This window comes from Uloborus diversus, chromosome 4, assembly GCF_026930045.1.
Source record: "Uloborus diversus isolate 005 chromosome 4, Udiv.v.3.1, whole genome shotgun sequence".
Taxonomy (NCBI): Eukaryota; Metazoa; Arthropoda; class Arachnida; order Araneae; family Uloboridae; genus Uloborus; species Uloborus diversus.
Window position 1 is genome coordinate 68,187,234 of NC_072734.1, and position 25,511 is coordinate 68,212,744.

Genomic DNA, 25,511 nt, shown 5'->3' on the forward strand with positions numbered 1-25,511 from the left:
CCATTTATACATTGTTGTTAGTACAAATACAAATACAAAAGTGACGACCAGCAACAGGCTCTGGGCCCAGCTAGACTGGTCCTAGTCAATTTATTGATTGTAGTGAGGCATGAAAGGATTGTTAGAAGTAAGATTTGCTTTAAAAAAATTAATTTCTTGGAAAACTAAATTAAGTGCATGTAATTTTTATACCCCTCACTTTGGGGGATGAGGCTGAAATTCCATATGTATAGATCTGATATTTGCTGAGTTTGCTTCCCTCATTCTGAGAATGGAATGATACTTAGTCAGAAGCGGTGAAGTTGTTTAATATCACCTTGCAAAAATTCAGGACTTAGGACAGATGTTTACTTCCCACAGTAACTTTAAAAGGGCTAAGTTCTCACACACATACATAATGTCCTCACATGCATAATAGTTAGCACATAATACAACCTTTCAAGTTTTCCATGACGATTTGATTGATTATTTCATTCAAATTTTGTTAAAATTTTTTAATGCCCAGTTCAAATTCTTCCAGGGATTCGCTGGGAGAGCTTGCTCTCGATCTTCCAACTGAAGTTGCTCTTACAGCAGGTCTCAGAAGTCCTTCTACTTCTTGTTTACCTCATTCTCTGAAAAGTCCTTTGACTAACAGTGCTTCACCTAAGAAGTGGCAGAAAAGAGATGAAGGCTGGAAAGAGGTTGTTAGGAGGTAAGTTTTGAAGCAAAATTTCAAGAAATGTATAACCATCGATTTTGAATTCAGTATGTTGGGACCCCAGTTTGGGAAGAGCAGAAAACCCAGAACTTTATTTCCTCCAGATTAAAAAAAAAAAAATCAATATTCTTTTGACATTTTAAATATACAAAATTGTTATCATTTGTTTATTACTTGTTGAAAATATATTACTTAAGTTTATAAGTTTATTTTCACTTTGCTTCAATACCATATGTCATGCGTAGTATTAGCGTTTTGCTGAAATCGTTCAGCGATTTTTTTTAGTATCCACTTTCAGTTTAAAATACTTTTTATGCTCTCAGTATTCAACACAAAGCTCATTAAGCAAAGATACAAAGCCTTTTTTTTTTCATTATAAATGTGATTTATTTATTACACTAATTGGCACATCATATAATACAGTGTTACAAAAACATCCGCCTATAGCCATCATCTTCGACTTACAGTTACTTTGGCATACTAAAGGATGCTTTTGTTAAGATTGGTAAAGAAGGGAAAAAGAAATACTAAACGTACACGGTCTCTAGCATTAGAAGGACTTAAGGTCTTATACTGTATTTTAAGATAATTAGGGAAACATATATGCAGTCAAACCTTAATATCTCAAATTTCATGGGACAGAAGAAAAATTCGAGATACGAAGGTTTCAAGATAAATAGATTTTGATAAAAGTTATAAAAATAAGCAGTTGGAACAATGTGATATGCTTTCATTATACAAAATTTTAATGATTGTATTGACAGTGTTTATGCTTACCTTGAGGATAAAAAATTATTTTCCAGTGATTTTCAATAAAATTTTTTGAGATTTTTATTTTTTCCTTATTTGAAACAATTTAAACATTTGAAAGATTTAAACTTAGAGAGCACAAAAAAATAACCGGTATCCATGGACTAGAAAGTAAAACTCAGGTAGCATTTTCAGGCAACAACAGTGTCCTGCCCCTCAGTTTCCAAATGAATGAAGTTGCTGGAAACCGTGATCCTTGTTCATAAAATTTTCCGTGAGCTACATCTCTCACAAGACTTAAAGGATTATATGACTTCTAATATTAGAAAAAAAGCTTTCTGTCTCCAAGTTCCACAATTCATAAAGATCGCTGGGGATCAAATTAAACAAAAATATAGTGCAGTCAGAATTCCAGATGTAGATATTTTCAGAAAATTTTATTTGAGATTAATATGGTGGAAAACATTGAGTTAATGCTATAAATGTAGAGAAAATGAAAAATTTTGACATAGCAAGATTTTTGAGATAGACAGGTTCTAGATAAACAGGTTTTACTGTATGTATATATATTGGAATTTTCTGCCATGAAAATTTTAAGATGAGTTGCCTCAGTAAACTAGTTCTTCATGCGACATTAGTCATTTGTTTGCTCACAAGTAAAAACAAAATATTTCTAAAATTAAGAAATTCATACTGCAGTGAATAGAGACATACCGAGTAGCACTTTGGCCGAGTACCAAATACTCGACCTTTCACTACTCGGTCGAGAACTGGTTTACCGAGTACCAATTATGTTTTAAGAAGAACCACCAACACATACGTGATGAATTTTGAACTCTTTGATATAGTAGTATACACCTCCATGTCCATATAATAGTTTTTAAAACAAAATTCCAGCTGAAATTATGTATTATTTAAAAGATTTTGTTTCTGTCAAATAATTTACAAAAAAGTTACTTTTAAAATTAAAAATAAACAAATAAATATAAGGTATGATTAATCAAGTTGAAGTAAAACCAATTATATCAATCTATTATAGTTCTAGTCCGCCAAACATAAATAATTGTTTTTATTTTTGCTTTAAACAATGTTAAAAGCACAAATGTGCAGGAACACTTCAGTGCAGACTTGTGTTTTGGTGTAACAAGGAATGCTTTTTTCAGTGCACAAAATATGAGCTAATGAATGGAAAGACTTCCAGCAAAAAATCTGACTTTTGTTGGATGCCTTTAAACCCATAAGCTCACATTTTGTGTATTGAGAAAGACATACCTTGAACGCCAAAACAGGTGTCTGCAGTGTTAGTGCACATTTGTGCTTTTAACGTTTTATTTGCTTTTATTTTTTTAAGCAAACGTATTTTTATATTATAAATAATTTTTGTTTGTAACAAAAATCCATTTAATAATATAAAAATTTCATATTTTCTATACTTTTTTTGCCTTATTTTTAATAAATAAGTTTTATTAACTTTGGGGGCATTAAAATCAAGATTTACTCCATTGAAGCATAACAAACTTCATTATTCTCAAAATTTAAATTTGACTTATAAATTTGAATTGTAAATGATTGCAGTATATTATATGCTTGCACTTTCTTACTAATTGTAAAATCTGTCTTGAACGATATTCATTTTTTTTTACAACTACATGGTAATGGAAGAGTATCTGATCAAAATTTGGCCAAGTACCGAGTAGTTACCGAGTTCTTGGTATGTCTCTAGCAGTGGCTTCACACTCATACATCCTTTCATTTATGTTTCCTTTTCATATACACAGCTTTTATCAGTGGTCCTAATAAACAAGGATTTAGTAAAATAATAACTATGCATTACGCTAACTGAGCATCTCTCACTCATATATAACAATGCATTTTTTGCAGAAATAGATGAAACTATTTGTTGACAAGATTTTGCTGTAGAAAATAACTGTTCTGTTTTTAAAAATAAAAAACTCAGAAATAGTGTTTCTGAGGAATGGTTGCTAAATGAGCACAACTCATAGATGTCATAACCCCTGATCAGTGCCAAAGAATTAAAAAAAAATAAATTTTAACTTTTTAAGCAGGTCTGCGGGGTTGGAATTGGAGACATAAGAGTCAGAATAGGACTGAGTTTGGGGAAAAGGAGTCTGGAATCAAGGGCTTTAAAATTTCCAGAGTTGGAGTCAGTCAATTTTTCTCAGAGTCCATATTGCTGCCAGGGCTTAGGATTCCAGATGGGAGTCTGTTTGATTTTGGGGTAAATGAGTCAGAGTCAAAGCTCTAAAATTCCAGGAGTCAGCAGGGACGTAACTAGGTCATTTTCGAACAGGGGCAAGACCTCGCTTTGAAAAAAAAATGAAATTTGAAAAAAAAAGACCCCTCCCTTGAAAAAAAATTCTTTGATAATGTCAGCGTCAGACCTTTCAATATATATTACACAGAAAATCCACTGAAAACATGCCCACATACATACATAATTATCAATAGCGTCACTTCGACGGGAGGGGGGGGGGATTCATCCCGGGTGATACCCATCTCAATAGTAAAACAAATGGTGGATTTTTAACAATTTTATAAAAATACTAATATTTAAATTCTGAAAAATTCTCCAAAACCTAGCTATACGTATTTTTAAAAACATAATGTCAAAGAAATTGGGTTTTTGGCTGTCCTACGTCCAGGAGACCCATAACCACCTCATCCTTGAAATTTCGGACTCAATTACTTCGAACCCCTATGGACCTCGGAGTGTTTTTTTTTTTTTTTTTTCGAATTAAGGGTTTTTTTTTCTATTTCTTTTTTGAAATTCCTTTTTTTTTAATCTAAAACTTCCCATGTATACTTTTAAGGGGATGAAAGATTTCTCACAGCCCTTTTATGTCATTCACAACCCCTTTTATGTAAGTCTAAAAAAATTTTTTCTCTGTATCAGGTGAAGCTTGATCCAATTTTCTCATTTAATTAGATTAGTAAATGAATAAATATAGGAGTTTCTATTTCATCGGAAGTCATTGGCTAAACTCAATTCAAGCCCGGAGCTAAAGAGGGAAATGTTATTGGAGAAGATGAATTTGAAAACGGTTTTTCAAACGTACAAAACTGGTCAGGAGCCCTTTAGCCCCTATAGCTGGGAAAGTTTGTGCAATTTAGTTTAAACCCCGTGGTAGGGTTGTTCTTTGAAGCGTTTTTGTTTTAAAATAAATTTTATTATGCGCATTTTTATCAAGTTCTTTTTTTCATTGTGTAGGAACGGGATTTTATTACTGTTCCAATTATAATGAGTTATTAAGTTGTTAGTAATTATAATGAGCTCTTAAATTAAATTCTATTTTCTACAAGAGGGGGAGCGTGAATTTCATTTTGCTTTAACTGTAATGTGTATTTTAATCTGATTCTTCCTAACAGACAATTTAAATCTTGGAGAGCCAAATAAGATTTCAAAGCAATAATAGGGGATAGGTGAACGTTAGGGGCGAGCAGATGGCGGCAGACCCCTAGCATTTTAATCTATATTTTATCTATCAAATATAAATAGAGCACACTATTGTGCAGATGATGCACTTACATATGAATCAAGAGTAAAATTTACATAAAATGCATTCAAAATTAATTTTCAATACTTATCTTGTAATGTACGAGTAACTTTCGTTACTCCACAAAAACAAATGCGTGTTGTTCCTGAAATTGCATGAACTTCATGTTTCCATAGATCTGATAAAAGATTAAAAGAAAAAAAAAAAGAAAAAATTGGGAGTGGGGTGGGGGAGAGGCACCAAAAATTACTCCACCAGAATTCCTGCATTTTATAGTAATAGGAAAACATTTTATCTTTAGCATACCACAAAACTTATTTTAAAAAACACATATTTTGGGGGCTACAAGCTTCAAGAGCAGGGTTATTTCTCAGTATAAAGGAACTAGATTTTGAAAAAAAGAGTTTTTTGCAACACGGAAACACTTTTCTGTGCCTGCATTTTTTTTTCTATTTTTTTCTTCTTCAGTAAAAAAAAACAACGCATCTTTAAAATATTATTATTATTACATGTTTTCAGCACCCTTTTTACCAAGTTACTTCCATTTAATGTTTTAATGTTAAATATACATCAAAAGTACCGAAACGAAATTCAAGTTTAAGAGCTGTGAAAACTGGCTGATTTCCCACCTATTGACGTTGATGTTTCAAGAAATTTTAAATATTATGGTGGCAAAACTATATTCATACTAAGTGGAAAATATCTCAATTTAGCTCAGTTTTTCTCTAAAAAACCAATGTTTTCTAAAGAAAATATTGTCAGCCTTCAGAACTTTGCATTGAATCTCAATAAATATAGTGCAAAGTTTTTAAATTAGATAAACTATGTCTTACCAAACGTCTTAAACATTTAACCAAGATGATAATTAAGATGAGGACTGATGATCTTCTTTTCCATGCTTGCTTTACCTGTCCTCCTAAATTCAGCACCAGATGCAAGGCCCGATTAAGATATCGATGGGTCCTATGCCAAATACTTTTTTGAGGCACCCTGCATTCAAACTTTATATAAATTTAGCCGTTAGATGAAACAATTTTAGTCATAGACTAAATTAAAATAAGCCATTTGGGGGACCTAGGCCACGGCCTAGTTGGCCTATTCAGTAATCAGTCCCTGACCAGATTGCTTTTTCTACATATTTTTTAATTGAATTAAAACTACACAAGATGAGCAAAACATACCGTGGAATAATAAAATGGAAAAGGCAAAACTATCAGAGAAATATGTAGTACGAGAGCTCGTACCACAGAGAAACTCTTTTAGAGAATTATTCTATAGGATCAAGACTGTGGGGGTGGAAACTCGCTCCAATTTCTAAAAAAGGGCCAAGTCCGAGGGAACGCTGTAAAACGATTTTACCTGAGGCCAGTAGGGTAGACTAGCTCTCGTTCTTATGTAGTAAAGGGACATCACGTTGACAGTTTTATTATGGTTTTATTGTCTATTAAGCATATTCAAGCATTTTTGCTGCTTTTGGGTGATTCTTAGGTGAGATGTAACAAGAACTGGTCACTCTAAGAAAATACATTATGCCATTTACTGCGCCTACCTGCTTTCCGTCTATCTTTTTCATTCTGTGAGCCTGTTCCTGTCCTGAGTGGTTTTTTTTTAAATTTTAATTCTACTAAGTTGTTTCTTTTTTTCACTTTTTCCTTGGGTAAAAATATATTCATGCATTTACTTCTCCAGTTTTGTGTCCCTGAAATCTAGCGCCCGGGGCGCGAGCCTTGTCCGCCCCCCTCTAGTTACGTCCCTGGGAGTCAGAGCCAGAATCTTATCTTTTTCTCTCCTACTCGATAGCCCTGCTTTTAAATTGTATGCAAGCATTACTTGCTTGAATGGGTTTAAATAACCCTTTGTATGCTTCGTTTATTGTAAAAGGCACCTAGAAATTTTATTTTAATGCCTAGAAAACTTATTGCAAATATCATCGTGATGCCTAGATTTAAATTCTTATTTCTGACGCTATTTCATATTCCAGAATAACCAACATTATCTGTCCTGGGGCCTGTGTTTCTTTTGTTTTATTATTAGTTATTTTGTGTTACAATTAGTGTTATTTTTTTGTGTTGCATACTTTTATCGATTCCATTTATTCAAATGCTTGGTATGAAGTTATGGGTTGTGTATTTTCAATAAATATGTAACGAAATTTTTTAAGGTTTATTAGTACTGCACTATTTTGTATTACTGTTCATATATTTATATGCTGTAGAATATAAGTTTCATATCACTGTATTAAAATTTTGAAGCTTATGGTACCATGGTACCAGTAATGCATAGATTAGCAACATTCAGTCTATCGTTGGCATTTTGAATTTTTAATCATCTTTACTTATAGGCCATTTTTCTCAGTTAGTGCGTGAGGGAGAGGTCACTGTATGTTTATTTTTATGTGAAATATTAATCTATTTTCTCCGTCTATTCAAGTACCCAACTAAAAATCTAAAAATTTATAGTTGGTGTGTGTAAAAAGTTATGCAATCAAAAGTGATTTGAGATCAGTGACCCTGTGATATAAATAGTTTCTTATTCTTAACTTGTTGATTGAGCAGTTTAAAAATGAATGGATAAAATTATGCTTATATGAAATTCATTCATATTTTAAAGTTATTTCGAAACTGAATTTTGACAAGATGTGCAATAAGGTATAGAGTTCCTTTTCAACATTGCAGGAATTAGGAATAGCTGTTTTTTCCCTGTTCATTGGAGCTGAGATGTTTATTTTTACTTATTAATTTACTTATTCTTTTCTATTATTTAATTATGTTTCTTTATTGAAAAATTATGAAGTAGTTTATGCTTTATTTTTATCATGAACTGTGATATGTTTTATATTTCATTGCACTACTTTTGTTTTAAAAATTTATATTTTCTGTTCATTGATTTATTCTACTAATTTAGTAGTTATGGCAATTGAGGAACCTTTATTTTTCTTATTTTTCAAGTAATTTGTTTTATAATTTCTGAAATTTTTATATTTATCTTTTGTTATTTTGTTTTGGAAATGCTTTTAGTTATTTGAGAAAAATATTAATTATTTTTTGAAGCAAATTGTTTAATAGGTCGAAGAAAGTATCTGTACCAGCGAATGCAATTAGTAGGGTGATTGGCAGAGGTGGAATGAATATCAATGCCATCAGAGAAGGATCAGGAGCACATATTGAAGTTGAAAAGCAAAAGGGTCAAGGTGAAAGAACAGTAATAATCAGGTATGTTACAATAAAATTTGAGTATTAAAATGCCTATCATAAAAGCAAAAGTTACTTAATGTTTTATTGATTAATCTTGCTTCTTTACTTTTACGTAAATTTAATTTAGAGAGGTTTAGGCTAGTAATTTTTTTTTCTGCTTAACTGCTTATGTTATTGAGAAGTCATTATTGTTATTATTTGAAGATAAATATTCAATCACAATATTATTGTTTGAGTTTTAATGAATTCTTTACTTCTTCTTCTTATTTATTTATTATTATTATTATTTTGCAATGAATCAGGAGATTAATGTTCCCATTCAATTATCAGTTTGTGCTTTTATTTGTACTTCTACATAGTCATACAGGAAAAACACAAAGAATTTTTTTCCCAGAGTTGAGTGGCAACTCTGTTGATATAATTGTTTAGTCACTTACAGAACAAAATATTGAGATTAATGATCCATTAAGTGTGAAAAAAATAATAAATTGAAACATTTATTGAAACATTCAAACTCTCTTGCAAAAGTATTAAGCAGTAAGTTACCTCTCTTAAGGCAGGGCTAATACAGTACTACATGCAAAATACCGATAGCCCAGATATTCTATCCATAGACTGCAATTTCATCTTTGATGTGGGCTCGTCAGTCTGGAATGTTCAATCTCTGGTCTCCTGCCACCCGAGAAATTTCCTGTAGCTTTATATGGAATTAAAAAGTTGTCATATTTTGTGATTGTCAAGAGTACATTATCTTTTCAATTTTACGTTCGTGTCAGTTGTCAGAAGTAAGAGAATTTAGTGACTGACTTAAGGAATCAGACATTTGTTACACCTAAAATTTTTTTAGTAGGCAGACCTAGATAAATTGTTCCACTGTCTGCGAATTCGAAGAATTTCCATAATTTTCCTTTGAAAAAATGCAGTTCTCTACCTTAAAACTGCTTCACTAACAGCAAAATCGTAAAGCTATATTTATATATACCATTATTATGGCTCAAATATCATAATTAATAAATGTGCTAGTTTTATACAACAGAAGTTATTGCCACACAATAACAAAATCAAGACACATTACAGAAAAAACTGGATAAGTAAAGAAAGTTGTAAAAAAAATATCAAAACTGTCTACAAATTTTGAAACATTTCTGCGAACAGCATTCATGTAATCGTCTATATTATTTGGGTTTGCAATATGCTTATTGGAAAATGCTAAAGTGACTACTATAGCTGCTTTAAACAAGCATTAACCCTGATGTCTTTTTTTTGTCGAAAGATTGTTTCTATCGTAAATTTTACTTTTAGTAATCCTGTTTATCTTGACTATGTATAAGTGCTGATTATGATGATAAATAATTTTGTTATATTTGAAGTTTTCCTGTATAATGTGTAACGGATCCGCTGCGACTTCCAACTTTCTTGAGAGGACGACACAGTTCTTGATAAAAACACAGGAGCTTTATTTACACTATGTACAGGAAAAATCGTTAACAACTGCTAAATTTCACCAGCAATTAAACAAGTATCACTCAACACCGTAAACTCAACGGTTACACATGTATTTACTTCCAAATACGAAAACAACACAGCGAAATGCCTCGCAATAAACAGAGCTAATAATAAACTCTCAGTACAAATTCTCAATCGAAACTGAACGTTTTATCACGCGGGATGCTTTTATAAACATCGAAAGAAATCTCTCAAATATTCCGCAAGATTCCAAACGCTTCTAGAAAATAGTAGACCTTATCAAATTTTATCAATGAACAAAAAAGAAATAGGGGAATCGTATACTTTAGCCGAATGAATAGGGGTTGTATATTCATTATGGGAAACTATTTACAGGTTACGTTACTACAATAATTACTATTTACAGAATTGATAACAAATGTATTGCTTCAAAGAAGAAAGATGTTTCGAATAATGTAATGAATAAACTAAAGAAAATAATTGCTTAAATCAGTATTTAATTTTTAATTTTTTTAATTTTCTTTAAAAACTTATTAACTTAAAAATATAACTGTTACTTTTTGTGGATTAGTTTTTCTACAATTTGGGGGGAGGGGTGGGGTTCTAAGAGAATGAAACTTTGCCAATTGTACAAGGGATGCATCGAATATTACATTTTGTGGAATACCAAATATTTAGTTTAGTTTTTTACCTGTAATATTTGTATTTTTTATGCCACTTTAAAATAGATAATGTTAATTTTCTGTCTTTTGTGAAGTGTAAAGGCATATTTATTTAATATCCTAAATTTATCTGCATTTAATGCTATATTAATTAATTAAAAAATAAAAATACAGTAGACCCTTGTTTTACGCGGGTTACATTCCATGGGAATCCTGCGTAAATTGAAACTGCTTAAATTGAGACCTAATACTAGTAGTGTTAAAATAGGGGTTAGGTTCCGAAGATAAAAATTTACTTCATTCTAGTGATGACTAATTATATAATAAGTTTAATGTGTACTTATATCGATTTTTATGCACAACATGCATAAAGAAAACATAAATTCATTTCATGTTCTGTTTATAAAGAAGAGCTGGCTATGATAGTCTTTTGGCAGTCATTAAGAATTTTTCTCTGTAATTCTTTGCAGAGAGAGCATTAAAGCATGTATGATCACTTGCGTCACGAACTAACGAATCAGAAAGATCATTTCTATTGTCTAGGAATGGCTCAAAATTTTCAATGTGAACGTTTTTGGTTCTGTGTCACCGATGTCGGTATCCTTGTTGGTTTTGGAATTCTTTGTCACTTCTTAAAGCTCTTCTTCCAGTGAGTTCTGAACTGTGTGAGTTTAATAACTTTACTTCTGGAAAGAGCTCTGGAACCAATCATAAAATGTCTCCAGTGGCCTAAGCTCGATTATTAGCATGCCAAAGTGCAGTTGATTACGCGTAATCTGCAATCTTTGGGAGTTTGGGTTTTAAAAGAGGGAAAATGTTATCTGTTTTCATTGCCTCATCCGCCTAAAACCGAAACTCATCTGCATAAAATAAAATTAAGGTGTCATATCTTAAATTGCGTATAATCGACCGCGTAAAATAAACCCGCGTGAAACGAGGGTCTACTGTATTATATTATTGAAAATAAATTGAAAATGAAAAAATCACCGTAAAAGTAAATTTATATTGTAAATGGCTAACTTTGTAATTTTTAACAATTCAGTATAAATTGATAGTTAATTTCTTTTGGGATATATGATTCAATACCTGATTATCATTGTAGCATGCTATGTTATTAAAAATCTTGCATTTTGATTCATCCAACTTATATTCTTAAAGTATCAATGCAATTTATTCAAGTGATTTCTGCTAGCTTAGTCTCTTCAGTAGGTGATCAGCTAATAATTGTAACATGTAATTAAACATCTAAGTATTTTCTCTTCAGTTGAAGTTTCTTTGAATGTGGTAATATTAGTAAGTAACATTTGTATTAATTTTGTACTATAGTATTATACCTTTACTTTTCATTGTATTAAAAAAATGAGTTTGTTTACCAACTGTCAATTATTTAAGTTTGATAACCATTCGGTTCCGGAATATTAAAGTATTCGACGAAACCAAATATCTGGTTAGTCTACTGAATAAGCAGTATACCCAATATCAACTGAACATTCGGTGCATCTCTAAATTGTACAATCATTCATCTGGTTCCAAGGTACAAATGTTTCTTGTTTTTTCATTTTGTTTTTCCTCCTTTCTCATTTCATAAGGTTATCAAGTATGTTTAATTTTAGTCTTTTTACCCGACTGTGCGTGTGCAACGCAAAAGAGGGTACTGTGTTTATGAGTCTATGTATGTATGTTTGTTCCTATGTGATGTTGTACAGGCTAAACACCTTAGCATATTTTGATAAATCTTATGTCAATCATTTTTTCTTAACCTTGGGAGTGTCATTAAACACATGACAGTAATTATAATTCAACATATCAAAAACCAGTCGCCATATTGTCTGTTCAGTATCATCTTGCACGCTACCTGCGGGCTACACAGCGTGCGACAAATGCAATTAGCATTTTCGCTGCCTGAATTTTTTGTTTAAGAAGTCTACTAATTCGATTTTCATTTCCAATGTGTTGCATTTGTTTTTGTCGTGATTCAGGGGACTGAGTTTCGCGACATGTACTCTCTTGATGGACTTTTTTAGTTTTGAGAAAAAAATTGGACTGACGACTTTTCGGCGCTGTTAATGTAGCTGGTTGACTTAAGTTCGTGCATCTTTGCTAAAGGTTAAGCATGTGTAGCTTTAAGCGAGTAAGGTCATTTGAGGGACTAATAATCAGTAGTTTAAACCACCGCAAATTACTTAATAATCTTCACGATATAAACTTTCTCAATAAAATGACAAGATTGCAAAATTTATCGTCTTATGATAATAAAACCAAGTCGATGAAAATAAACTAAAAAGGGTAAAATAAAAAATAATTATTAAATAAAAACAAAAAATCCGACTGCGTAAAAACCAAAAAAACTAAAAAGAAAAAATGTAAGTTCAGTAGTTTAGAATTTTATTAAGTATTACTGAATAACTACTCCATTGAAATAGTTTTATAATCGATACACACATCAGACAAATCATAAATTAAAAAGCAGAATAGAAGGATCAACAGTCGGGGCCCATTCAAATTTTACGGGGTTCCTTGATTGGTCAAAAACGAATGGTTCCTGACTGCTATCCTTCTATTCTGCTTTCGAATTTATGATTTGTCTTATGAGTGTATCGATTATAAAACTATTTCAATGGAGTAGTAATTCAGCAATACTTAATAAAATTCTAAACTACGGGGCTTATACTTTTTTCTTTTTAGTTTTCTTGGTTTTTATGCAGTCTCTTTTTTTGTTTTTATTTAATATTTTATAAAAATATGTTGCAGACACAGACAAGTTAAAAAAAATTTTAGTTGTAAGTTCAAAAAAGCTTTTTGTGTGAGTTTTATTTGGTTTAACGTTTTTTAATATTTTACAGAGGATCAGCAGAGTCTACTCGCCTTGCACAGCAATTAATTACAGCTTTAATTAAAGAACCCGAAAAAGAGCTATCTGAAATACTCACGAGATGCGGTTTAAGTCGAGTGAGTAATCCAACTCCTGCAACATTTCCAGATAATTTTAAAACTACAGTTGGTATTAGCAACCCGTCTCTCACAAGCACTACAGCTCAGGTAAGAAATGAAATTCTTATGAATATTTTTCGGCACAATATTTAAAAATTGGTACATCATGGGAAATTATTCAGAAAGTAAATAGAAATAAAAATTTAGTTACTTCTTGCCATCAAGGACCTGCTTTTACATACAGAAATGGCATACATTAACAAATGTATATGAACATTCGTAAAATGGGGAAATAAGGTTTGAACTTGATCTGATTTCTTACATTAGCTGTTAATGTGATTAAGTCCTAAAAAGTGGTGCCTCAAAATAAGATATTCTAGTGTTTTAAAATACATAAACTGTGTAGGAAAAATTACCTGTTTTTCATTTATGTTATTCCTTTATTTATCTTTGTTGATTAAGTATTTTAAAACAGGTTGATCTTTCATTTGTCAATAAATTAGTTTTAAATAACTAAAGACTTTAATTAGGCAATTTCTTAGGCCAATTCTTTGGAAACTTAAAGCTTAAAATATAACTGTGTTGTGCGTTATTTTTTTATTTCTTGGGTAGGAAAAAATTACTTTCATTATCAATTTGAGCGAGAAAAGTAAAACACGTGAAATTTTCACCCGTGTAGTACGAGTTCTTTTCCCCTTTCTTACCACCCAACAGTGGCCGCAGCTCTCTCACAGTTACTTCAAACGCGACAATTGTAGTAGATACCACATGTTCCCTCCTGTACTCCTACCTCCATGACTACAAACGCACTAGAATTTTCGACGCATGCGGTATTCTTGAGATGTATGCGTTTGAGGTTTGTTGAAAGAAGTGTTGCAGCAACATAATAAAAGATTAAAATGAGTTACATAGGTATACTTTGACAGGGTTGCCACGCACCGGAAAAACATGGAATTGTCAGGGAAAATGAAAATAGCTGAAAATGGTCAGGGAAAACGAAAAATAACATACATTTCTGTAAATGTCAGAGGATTTTGTTTTATTTTCCGATTGTTCTTAGCACAGCGCTATATGTTGTCAAGAATAATTTTTTTCCTCCTTATCTTTCCCGCTGCCATTCGTGGTTTTGTAGTTCGTAATTTCTCCTTCCCCCTGAAGTTCTTTGTATCAATTTTCTGGCATTGGCGCTCCCGTAGCAGTTGGGGCAGACATGTGCAGATGGTATATTTTGTCGTCACAGTTAGCACTATTTTTTTATGTCAGCAATTCTGAAGTTGTTATTGCTATTTTGAGTTCATGGCACATTGTTTTGTCTGCAAGTATGTCAGTTCTTAATGAGCTGCAATAATCTTTTAATGTTTTATATTATTTCTTTAAATTTAATTTGTTGAAATCGTTTTCTTCTAAACAGTTTTGCTCTGAAAATTTAACCCATTAGACACAGGGTTCGTACGGGTCATGGAAATCCTGGAAAGTCATGGAAAAAAAATAAGCGAATTTCAGACCTGGAAAAGTCATGGAAAATTGAAATTTCCATTGAAAGTCATGGAAATTTATTTCAGGTCATGGAAAAATGTCTTGGACAGAGATAAAGTAACAGTCACTAAAAGAGCATTAGAAATCTTGAGTGATTTAACAGTATATAGCACATAAAAGTTATTAAAAGTGGCAAATTGAAAGATCCTAAAATCAAATCTGAATTTTGAAAAATCATTGTGTATCCACTTCTGTTGCAGCCACTTGCCTTTTTTGCGATGTGATTTTATTATTTGGACATCTCTTATTTTGAATTACTGTTATTTTCAACACTTCTTATGTTTTATATTCTGTAGTAGCGAACTTGCACGTTCTTGGTTTTGCCACGCCCACTCAAAAAAAGCAATTCAATTGCATTCGAGTTCGATTCCATCACTCGTAAGAACTTTGTTATTAAAATTAACATAGTTTATCTTAATTTGTTGAAGGTTTTAGATCTTTAATCAGGCAATAGAATACAGAAAAAGGGGAATTCTAATACTCTAAAACAGTAGTGCCCAACGTTTTTACATTACGAGTAAGTGCTTCAATGAGGCTGGCATTCATGTAGATGTTTTCCTAAGCTCATTTCCAAAAATTAGCAAGTTTGAGATTAAATAGTGCTATTCTCTTCGTGAACAAGGTCATGAAAATTTTTATTGAAGTCATGAAAAAGTCTTGGAAAAGTCATGGAATTTTTTCATCCAAATAGAGTATGAACCCTGTAGACAATTTTAAATTTAGAAAGTTTCCTTTTTACAGTAGTATTGCTAATCTTTTAGTATTTTGGTAGTGATTTTTAATGACTGTTTCAATGCCCTTCTTTCTTTCAAAATATAAGTAATCCGATTTAAAAAAAGAAAACAATCTGTGCATTATTGTTTTGTGATCATTGCTCATAATTTTACTTTATGACGGGTGCACACAGGGAAATTTTTGAGGGGATTTTTAAATTTTTTATTTATTTAAAATCATTTATTGATTTATTTTTATTTAAATTATTTATTTTACTTCATCTATTTTGTGTGTGTATTTCATTGGTTGAGTACAGAACTTTTCTTTTAAAATAATAACCAGGGCCAGATTTAGACTTAACGGGGCCCTAAGCTATTTCAGGTAAGGGGCCCCTTTTGTAGTTTAAGTTTCTCTTAGTGGTGTAAGAGGCAATATCCCCCCCCCCCCTTTACTATGTTTGTCCCTTTTGTCTGATACATACAGCAATACATTTTTGATCGTTTTTCCCCTGATGTCTTTCTTGGATTAGCCTTAAGAGGTTCCGTAAGAGAGCCTTAAGAGGAGAACTGGTATCAAGAAAGTGACCTAGAACTCCCCTTTAAGTGTAGAAATGAATGTTCCCAATTGTAGGGGGTCCGGAGGTTTCTCTCCCAGAGGAAATTTTGAAAAATAGATATAAAATTTTTCACTTTTAATCATTCTTTTAATCACCCCTCCAACTCACCAACAAACACAACAATGAATTAAATATAAAATGATCAATAGTAAAAAATGCTTTAAAAGAAATGGTGTAAAGTGCGGGGAATTTTACTTCCTATGGTGACCCGCGTTTTCTGGATTCGGCCTGGTTATCCAGTGCGGAGATTTTAGAGCTCTCCTTTATTACCAATTTTGTTTGTAAGTAATTTGTTCACATTATTCTTGATTTCACACAGATAAAACTGATTTAATATATTTTAATTAGAAAATGGAAGTATAAATATTTAACTTTTATGCGAGTTTTTTAAAAATAAATTCGTTAGTGCTTAGTGATGTGGATTGGGAATACCCAGCTGGTAGGTTAATATTTTTTGAGTATTTACCCGATTATTTAGCCAAAACCTGGGTAAACCCCCAAAAACTGGGTATTTTACAAAAAAATGCAAAAAGTGAATGAGAATTTTTTTTTCCCCCTAAATCTAAATATGAAATAATTGGTAAAACTGATACATACATATGCATTACACAGTTTATAATACTTTTTATTGAAAGACTTGATGAAATTACGAAAGAAACATTTTGTGTGAACCAAAGTCTCTTTCTTTTCAATGTCATAATTTGAGAAGTATAAGTAATTCAATGATGACTTTCAGGATTTCAAAATCACAATCTAGGTAAGTCATATCCAAAGTGAAAAAAAAAAAAGAGGAAGCATGAGGGATGTTTGGAAGAATAAACTGAGAAGTTATCCAGCCCTCCCCCCCCTCCAGGGGGTTGGATAGTACTTGTCTGCATTATCAAAAAACTTGTCACCTTTTATAATATACTCGTTTAATGTCGACCAATACAGCACGCAGTTGAAATAAGCAAGCAGATTCTTATAAATTTGATAAAAATGTAATTATTAGCTGACTTGTGCGGTACCGACCTCTATAGATACCTGCAAATTATTACAATATGCCAACTGCTCCAGCTCTTTGAAAACGTAGCAGTTACTGCCCATTCCATTAATTATCTTAATGTTCATATTGTTCAACTTTTCCTATTCACATGGTTTTCAATTTACATTGTTAATATTCTTTTGGGTTTCTTGTTGTTTAGTACACTTGCCACTGTGCTACGTACGAGTGTGACATTAAATTGTATAATATATGTTGTATAGATTTAGCACTTTGGCTGCATTTGCGCTATCCAAATGTAGAATATTTTACTTCCAAGTTTTAATAATTATATATGAGATTTCTGCAAAAGATATACAGGGTGATTTAAAAAAATGTTGACAAAATGACATGGTAGATCATTCATATCATAAGGATAAGAAATTGCATAAGAACAGAGGGTCGCAAACGCAATGCTAACGAGCTACGTGCACACACAGCCAGAAACTGATGGATGCAAAACAGGTCACAAATTCATTACACAAAGGTGATTCTACACAACATTTCAGTTTTTAAGACAGGTTTAAAGCAGTTGTTGAAATGTGTGACCTACAGTTGTAGTACATGCATGGTAGTGACAAAGCTCGCACTGTCGCAAAAACGAACCATTTTGACAAACTTTCATCGATTGTTTTGCCTTTGTTGCGACGAATGTATTAGAACTACTAAAGGCCGTAACTTTTAACAGCTGCTCTAAGCCTTTCTTAAAAACTAAAATGTTGTGTAAAATCTTTGTGTAATGTGTGTGTGAATTTGTGACCTGTTTTGCATTCATCCGTTTCTGGCTGTATGTGCATTTAGCGCGTTAGCAATGCGTTTGCGACCCTCTGTTCCCTTGCAATTTTTTATCCTTATGATATGACTGATCTTCCATGTCATTTTGTCAACATTTTTTTGGATAACCCTGTAGGTAAATAAATAGTTATAATAAATAACGACATTTCGTTACATTTTGATGTCATGCAGGGACATATTACTGGGTTATAAAAGACTAGGACCTTAAAAAATTGATGTTTCCTTTTTTTGTAACCAGTTAAGCTTTTTACTTCTTGTAGAATGGCTTATATCTGAAATTTGGCTATCAACATTGATTAGACATATGCAGCACATTTAATGTGAATATCATATTAGATTGCTAAGTTGTTTCACATAATAATTCTTTAAATATGTGGTCAAAATAAAATTTTTGGGCAAAAATTTATTGTTTCGTGTATGGTTGGTTTTATATATACAGTCGACGCTCGATATAACGACCATCTCCGTCCCAGAGAAAAAGGTCTTTATAACGAGTGGTCGTTATAAGAGGTATAATTAAAAAATATATACACGGTCATCATGCATGCCCCGCTGTTCCGAAAAAAAATGGTACTTTTTCAAACATACCAGTTAAATGCCCAAATTATTTTTATCATGGGATTTTTTTAGAAAAATCGTGTGCAAAATATTATGACAGAATATTAAACAAATTTTAAAGTAGAAAATATAGGGAGGAAAATGTTACACACTTGCAAATCTGCTACTACTACTACTACCACCACAACATTTTCTGAAGATAAAACCAGACAGATGTTTGCCTTTTTGACAGAAGTGATTTTTGCGAAACATTATTTTCTGTTTCAGATATAGGTGATAAATTGTGTTTTTCTTGCTTTTCAAAGAAGCATTTAAAAGTCCCTCGAGAACCCCAAATTTTAAAAAATACTTGATTCAAACACCAAACTACCAACACATCTGTCAACTCCCTTTTCTTAGGAATCTGGAAATTTCTTGATTTTTCCTCCCATTTTTTCTGTGCTAGCAGTGGTGAATGGTAATCCCTCCACCCCTCTCAAAGTTCGATTTGACATTGAAAACTTCAGGCAGATGTCCATAAACATTAATCAAAGTCATTTCAAGCTACAAATTTGTTTATTGGAAAGAACACCAGAAATAGTGTCCGCTGAATTCGGTCGCTGTATTGGATTAGACGATACAAAAAGGTCGTTATAATGAAAGCAAATTAACATAGAGTTCATAGAAATAAAGTTGGGACTTTTACCACTGGTCGTTATAATGGGACGGTCTTTATTATGTGTGGTCGTTATAATGAGCGTCGACTGTATATACATAGTGGAATACATACAGAAAAGTATTTTAGTTGAATATAAATTTTTGAAATAAATACCCGGGTAAATACCCTGGGTATTTACCCCTAAAAATAAATACCCGTGTATTTTACATCACTATTATAAAAGTCAAAATACATTTCAAGATGGAAAGAAAAAAAAGTTGTTTCGTGCCATTTTATAATTGTTTTTAAAATTATTTACCTTAACTTTTTCTTTCTTTTTTTTTGACTGAATTATCATGGAGATGAGTTGGTACTATGCACTAATACAACTAAAACGAAGTTGAAAATTTAATTGGTGGTCGGTCATACAGCGTTCAACACTGTGAAGCTAATAATTCGTTTAATTTTTTTCTTTCGGAAAATTATATCAAAAACTTTTTTCACCTCAAAATTTTTCGGTTAGAAACTTTTCAAGAATTTTTAAATTTATTATCTGATTAACTTTGCAATATCAACCTTCCAAATGTACAGCCATAATTCAATTTATGCAAAAAAGTTGCAGAAAGGAAGTATTGAACAATTTATAATATACATAAAAAGTAGTTGAAAACTTTGTACTGCATAGTGAATAAAATATGACAACGTATATAAAGTACAAATTCAGAATGAAAAAAGGTTAAACGAAGTTCGCCTCGACTGTGTTTTAGTCGGGTTGAACCTGTCTTCGTTTTTAATTGCACTGATGATGGCACTTGTATTTTAGAATGCCGAAACAGCTGTTTGCTGGTTTTTTAACCTTTTTTCATTCTGAATTTGTACTTTATATACGTTGTTATATTTTATTCACAATTTATAATATATTTAAATCAAAAATGTGGCTCTCATCATGATAACAGATAGAAAAACTAATCTATCTGGCATATGAACTGAAATCCAGAGACATATTTTGCTGCCAGTAATTTTTAACCAGATTCTGAGGCGAATTACTGAAGTTGCAAGATTCCGGACACTTCAAAGTAAGAAACTTTGGAAAGATGATGTCATGCGTCACGTTCGTGCTGTGTTTGCTTTGTTCTTTTTTTTAAAGACTATTAAACGCTATTTCCAAACTTTTAAAGAAAGCAATACAAGTAATTTTTACTAAACAAAAGTAAGTTCAATTGATATGAAATTCATAAGTAATTTCATATTGTTAAATGTAAAGAGGGTAGGTGTCCTGTTTGATTTAATTTTGGGTTAAAATCTTCTGAATAAAATTTAAAAAATCTTCTGGATTTTTTTTCTTGGAGGTTAGCAGGTGTGTAGAATTTTGAATTTTTGCCCTTTATGAGAACCTGTATTTCTTATTTTTCCTCCCTTTCATTATCTAGGTAACTTCAATTTCCAGCCAAAATAAAAGTTTGACAAGGCAGCAACTATTTGCAAAGACCTCAGGGAATTCCACTGTATCAGTCACTAAAACAGCTTCCATTCCACCTCCCAGTTTACCAGCAAATGCAACACCACCATTTACGAATCAAATTCGTTCTGTTGTAACAAATACTCAGAATATAAGGCCAGGTATTCCTGTTTGCACGACTGCAACACCTCCTTTTCTAAATAATGCACAGAATGCATGGACTGGAGTTGTGGTTTCTGGGAAGGTTCCTGCAAATGTTCCTCGTCCATCAGTGCCGATTTGTACCACGTCTCCTGTTCTTAATGTAACTACTGTGTCTGCAAGGGTTGTCACAACATCTACTGTTGATAAAAGTCCGGTGGCTAGGCAGTTGTTTCCTCAAGAGAAAAAGAACTCTATTCAACCAGGAAGCACAACTGCTACAAAAACTACAGTATCATACACGATGGCAGTGATAGCCCAAGGCAAAACTCCTAAAACTATCCCAACTAGTTTAGTTACAGTTACTACTAAAGTAACTGCAACATCCGACACTAAAGTTTCTACATTTTCTCCTATTACCATGGAGAGGGCTGGTAGTGCACCACCTTCAACTGCGGTACATACTCAAATGAATTTGGGACATAATGGTGGAACAGGACCTTCTTCAGTCCAACCATTTGCCTCAAATCATTCTCCAAAACTCTCCTCTGGTTCTCCAACTTCTCAGCAAAATACTTCTATTCCAGTATCTAGAATGCACATTTCACAGCCTCCAATGCAGTCTAAACCTTTTGTTGGTTCTGGTATATCAAGCAACCAATCTATTTCAACTAGCAATCCTCCATCAACTTCTCCAACTGGATCGCAAGGATCTGCTCCCGGACAGTCAAACTTGGCCCAAGAATATTCACCATTTAATAATATTTTTGCCAAAGTTGCCCAAAGTGTATGGGGACAAAAAGACAAAGAAACAAAACCAAATTTTGCCAGTGTTGCTGCTTCTGGAGTGACTTCTGTAGCTTCCCAAATTCAAAATTCTAATCCGGTTCAGAGCACACTTACTTTGTCTCTTCCTCAAAATTGTGAGACAGATTTAATGATTGATGTGGCAAAAGCTCCTGGATACAGAGGAAATCTTCATATTTCACCTAGTGCCTGCTCTAGCTCCCCAGCATCAAGTAGTACTCCACAAGTTGGAGCAAACAATTCAAACTTTGGGCCTATTGGTAGTGGACCCCGTAGTGCTCCCTGTACTCCACCACTGGGTCCCATTGGACCTCCGTCCTCGGCATCTTCTTGTAACCGGCGTTCTACACCACCGGCTGCTCCAAGCCCACCTCCACCAAACCATCTATCTCGCTCTCTTCCTGATTCACAGAATGTAGCTCTAAATGAATTGCCCCGATCCCTGGCGGGAGGAGGATGTCCAGCAATCCCTCCTTCACACATGTCCTCCCAAATATCAGAGGCAATTTTCCATCACCAGAGCTTAGGAATGTCTTCCCACGCAAATCGACTTCAGTCTTATCCCATGGCTTCTAGTTTGGCTAGCCCTGGAGGAACAAATACCACTTTCAGTCAACATACTCCCCTTTCTTCAGTTGGTACTATACTTCCAGAAGGATCTAGTAATGGAAATATGCAAGTTGTGCAAAGTAATTTAAATCCTAATGCCCCTGATTTTTCTAGTCGAGCTTCTTTATTAATGGCTCAACACACTCCTCCAATGCATCATTTGCAAAGGTTACCTTCAGGTCCCAATGCTTTTCAAGAAAATACTGTTCCTCCACATATAGCACAGTTTCGACCAATCCTTGCTTCAGGCAATGGAATAAACCCCAATTTTCCACTTCATGCGATGGCGAATGCCCAAGCACAAGCATTAAACCGGTTTAATTTTCACCATGTTGCAAATCATCAGCAACAGACAGACTTTAATTCAAGTCCAGCCCCTGGAGCTATTGGACCTGTAGTCAGTGGCATGTCACAAGGGACTGAAACATTGCCTTTGATAAGTATGGTGTCAGGCTATCACCATCCTACGGCGGTGGTTCCCAATAATGGAAATATCCCTCATCATTACCCTGGATTGCAGTCGATGATTGGAATAAGGCCTACTCAACGATCTGCTAGTACTACACCATCTGTTGGAACATCTTCTAAAGGTTAGTACATTTTTTTTTCTTCAAAAATCCTAATTTTTTTAACTTTATCTCAGATAGTCTTAATTTTTAAAGCAGTGTGGTTGTTACTGAAGGATAAGTAAAAAAATTTTTATTCCTCAGACATGTGATTTTTATTTTTACTGAATTCAGTATTTTTTGAGAAAGCAAAATACTGTATATAGAAAGAAAAGGGGACATTGGAAGTTAAATTCAGCATGTTCCGCTTGATTTCATGCATCCAATTAAAAAAGTCTGCTATGTGCATAGGTACAAAAATACATGGGAGAGCTTTCAGTTGTAGTCGGATATACTAACGGCGTTGTATTAACACATCTAAGCTATTTCAGTATTTTTCATCCTGTTTGGGTCACATGTCTGATTCCTACTAAAACTGCCAGCATTTTCTTCATTCAATCTTATCCATGTCAGCTTAGTAAATACATTCCTGCCTATAACCAAAAGACACTGCTGCGACTTTCATAGAAGATATTTTTGATTAATGTGAATAATTTGAAAAATCAAGAATCCTCTTGTAGCTGTCCTGTTTGTTTAACATATTATTCACAAAAATGTTTCCAGACAGCAATATTTAACATGGAGTTTAGTCATTTTAAATGAATTGTTCTCTTTGGACTATCAAAAATCTCATATTTGGTGTTGCAGCCTTTGTGCGAGCTATTGCCTTTTTTCTAATATTGCTCCATTCTGAGTTCTTATTGACCTTCCAATTCTTCTCATTATTTGAAGAAAAATATCGAAATTGTTTCATTGCAGCACATCTCTGTTTGTATGGGTAAATTTTTTTATTCATTCAGATTTTATTTTTAGTGTACGGTGAAACATGTTTATCACGAAAACGCTTAACATGAAAAATCGGTTAATAGGAAGTGATGTACTGGTTCAGACAGTGTACTGTGCAATTTAATACAAATCTTTTAACATGAAAATTTATTTTCATGTTAAAAGATTTTCTCCATGTTGTTAAAGCTTTTACTCCATGGTTTGAAAGTTTCCTACTCAATTTCAAACTTTACCACATTGGAATCTGGCAGCATCAGTTCTTGTTTACGTTTGCGATCTCGCTTCGCGCACTCATCGCTAAGCCTATGTTGCTTAAATACAACATTTCTTCTTGTACACAAAATGACCGCTATTATCGGGCACTTTGTGGCTGAAAAAAGTAGATTAAATCTTGTTGAAAACCTGAAAAAACTTATCTATGATTGAATTTTTACAGATAATTGAAATTCTTTTTTTTCCCTAAATAACTTTTCATTGAAAAAATATTACTTTAACTTTTATTCTTCCATTTAATATTTTCATTAATTAAACTCTGTTTATATGACTCAAGGAACTTGCATATGATTGTACTTTAAAAGATAAAAAAAAATCCCTATTTTCCTCTCAATAACATGGAAAAAAGCGATATTGCGCTACATTGAAAAAATCTACTGGATTTTTTTCTTTGAATGTTGGCAGGTATGCATCTCAAATTTGAATTGATTCGGTCATTGAATTTGCCACAGTATAACTCTCAAAATTATGGTAAATCATATTTGAATGAAATGTGTGTGCATTAATTTGTGGCAAAATTAATTAAAATTTTAAAATTCAGGTTTTTTACCTTTTGTTGTCTGCTTTATAGTAATATTCTAATGCACAAAGCCTAGTTAAATATGAACTATATATTAACATTTATATGCTGTACTTATTTTACCAAGTTAATTGTTAAAGTTAATGTTTCAAGTTGATTGTTAAAGATGTCCTACATTATTTGGACTGCAAAAGCAATTGCCTATGTGAATTGTTTTCATGCAGAGCAAACTAAAAGTCTTAAAACTTGCTTAAAAGTACTTGAAAACAATGTTAAAAGCAAGGTAAGGAATTACCCAGCATTGCTAAAATCTAGCTGCCCATCAAATTTAAATTTATAAATTCATGTTGGGAACTGCTTATCTCCCTCAAATTTTGATTTTTGATAATCTTGATGGTTTTGATCTCAGATTTACTGCATGGAGAGAAAATCTGCATGGTTTAGTAAAAACTTTTTTTTCTTTTGTTTTTCTTTCCCTCTTTCAAGTTAGGTATTCAGTTTTTAAATTTATTTTAAACTTTTCTGTGTCTTTTTATTTTTTCTGTTGTTTTCTATAAATTATCTATCTGCCAGATTTTTCAGTGAACATTTGCAGATATTTAAAATATATGGTTCAATTTTGCTATTTTTGTCAATTTGCTCCATCTCCTGCACTGAACAAGATTGAAAATCTTATACTGTTTAGTAGATTGCTGTTTAAAAAAAAATCTAAAGTTGCTTTACCCATTTCTGATTTTCCTCTTCTCCATGCTCCAAAAGCCAAGCTTTTATATGCTCAAAATACAGTTTTAAAGGCAAATTAGATGCAAACTAGAGCACAATTTGGAGATAAACCCACACACTGCAATGAGACTTTTCATGGCATCCAATACTGAAATTTTCATTAGCAAGAACACATTGTAGGCTAAATAAAGCCTTGCAATGCTACCAAATGAATCCAGTTAGATCCACTGTGCATCATTGCAAGTTATAAAGGTATTTTCTTCAACAGAAAAAAAAGAGGTAGATTTTCAGAAGATGGAAGCGATTTTGATCTTATCAATGTTTTGCTCATTGGTTATCACCTTAACTAAGGAAGTGAATTCTCTCTTGTAGTTGTGAACAAGGCCATGCACTTTTCAGTGCAAATCCCTACCTTATCACTATAAATTTATTATATTGTCCTGTCAGCACTAAAGTAATCACTTACAATTGATGTGTTGGTAATCCACTGTT

General features: G+C 32.6%; 1 protein-coding gene across 1 annotated transcript in view; it reads left to right on the forward strand.

The window, feature by feature from the left end:
- Window positions 1-25,511, forward strand: part of LOC129220619 (ankyrin repeat domain-containing protein 17-like) — a 195,540-nt gene that overhangs the window by 139,377 nt on the left and 30,652 nt on the right. The window contains 4 exon segments of the mRNA XM_054855048.1: window positions 521-694; window positions 8,016-8,177; window positions 13,132-13,327; window positions 20,527-22,702. Coding sequence (XP_054711023.1) covers window positions 521-694; window positions 8,016-8,177; window positions 13,132-13,327; window positions 20,527-22,702 — 2,708 coding nt within the window.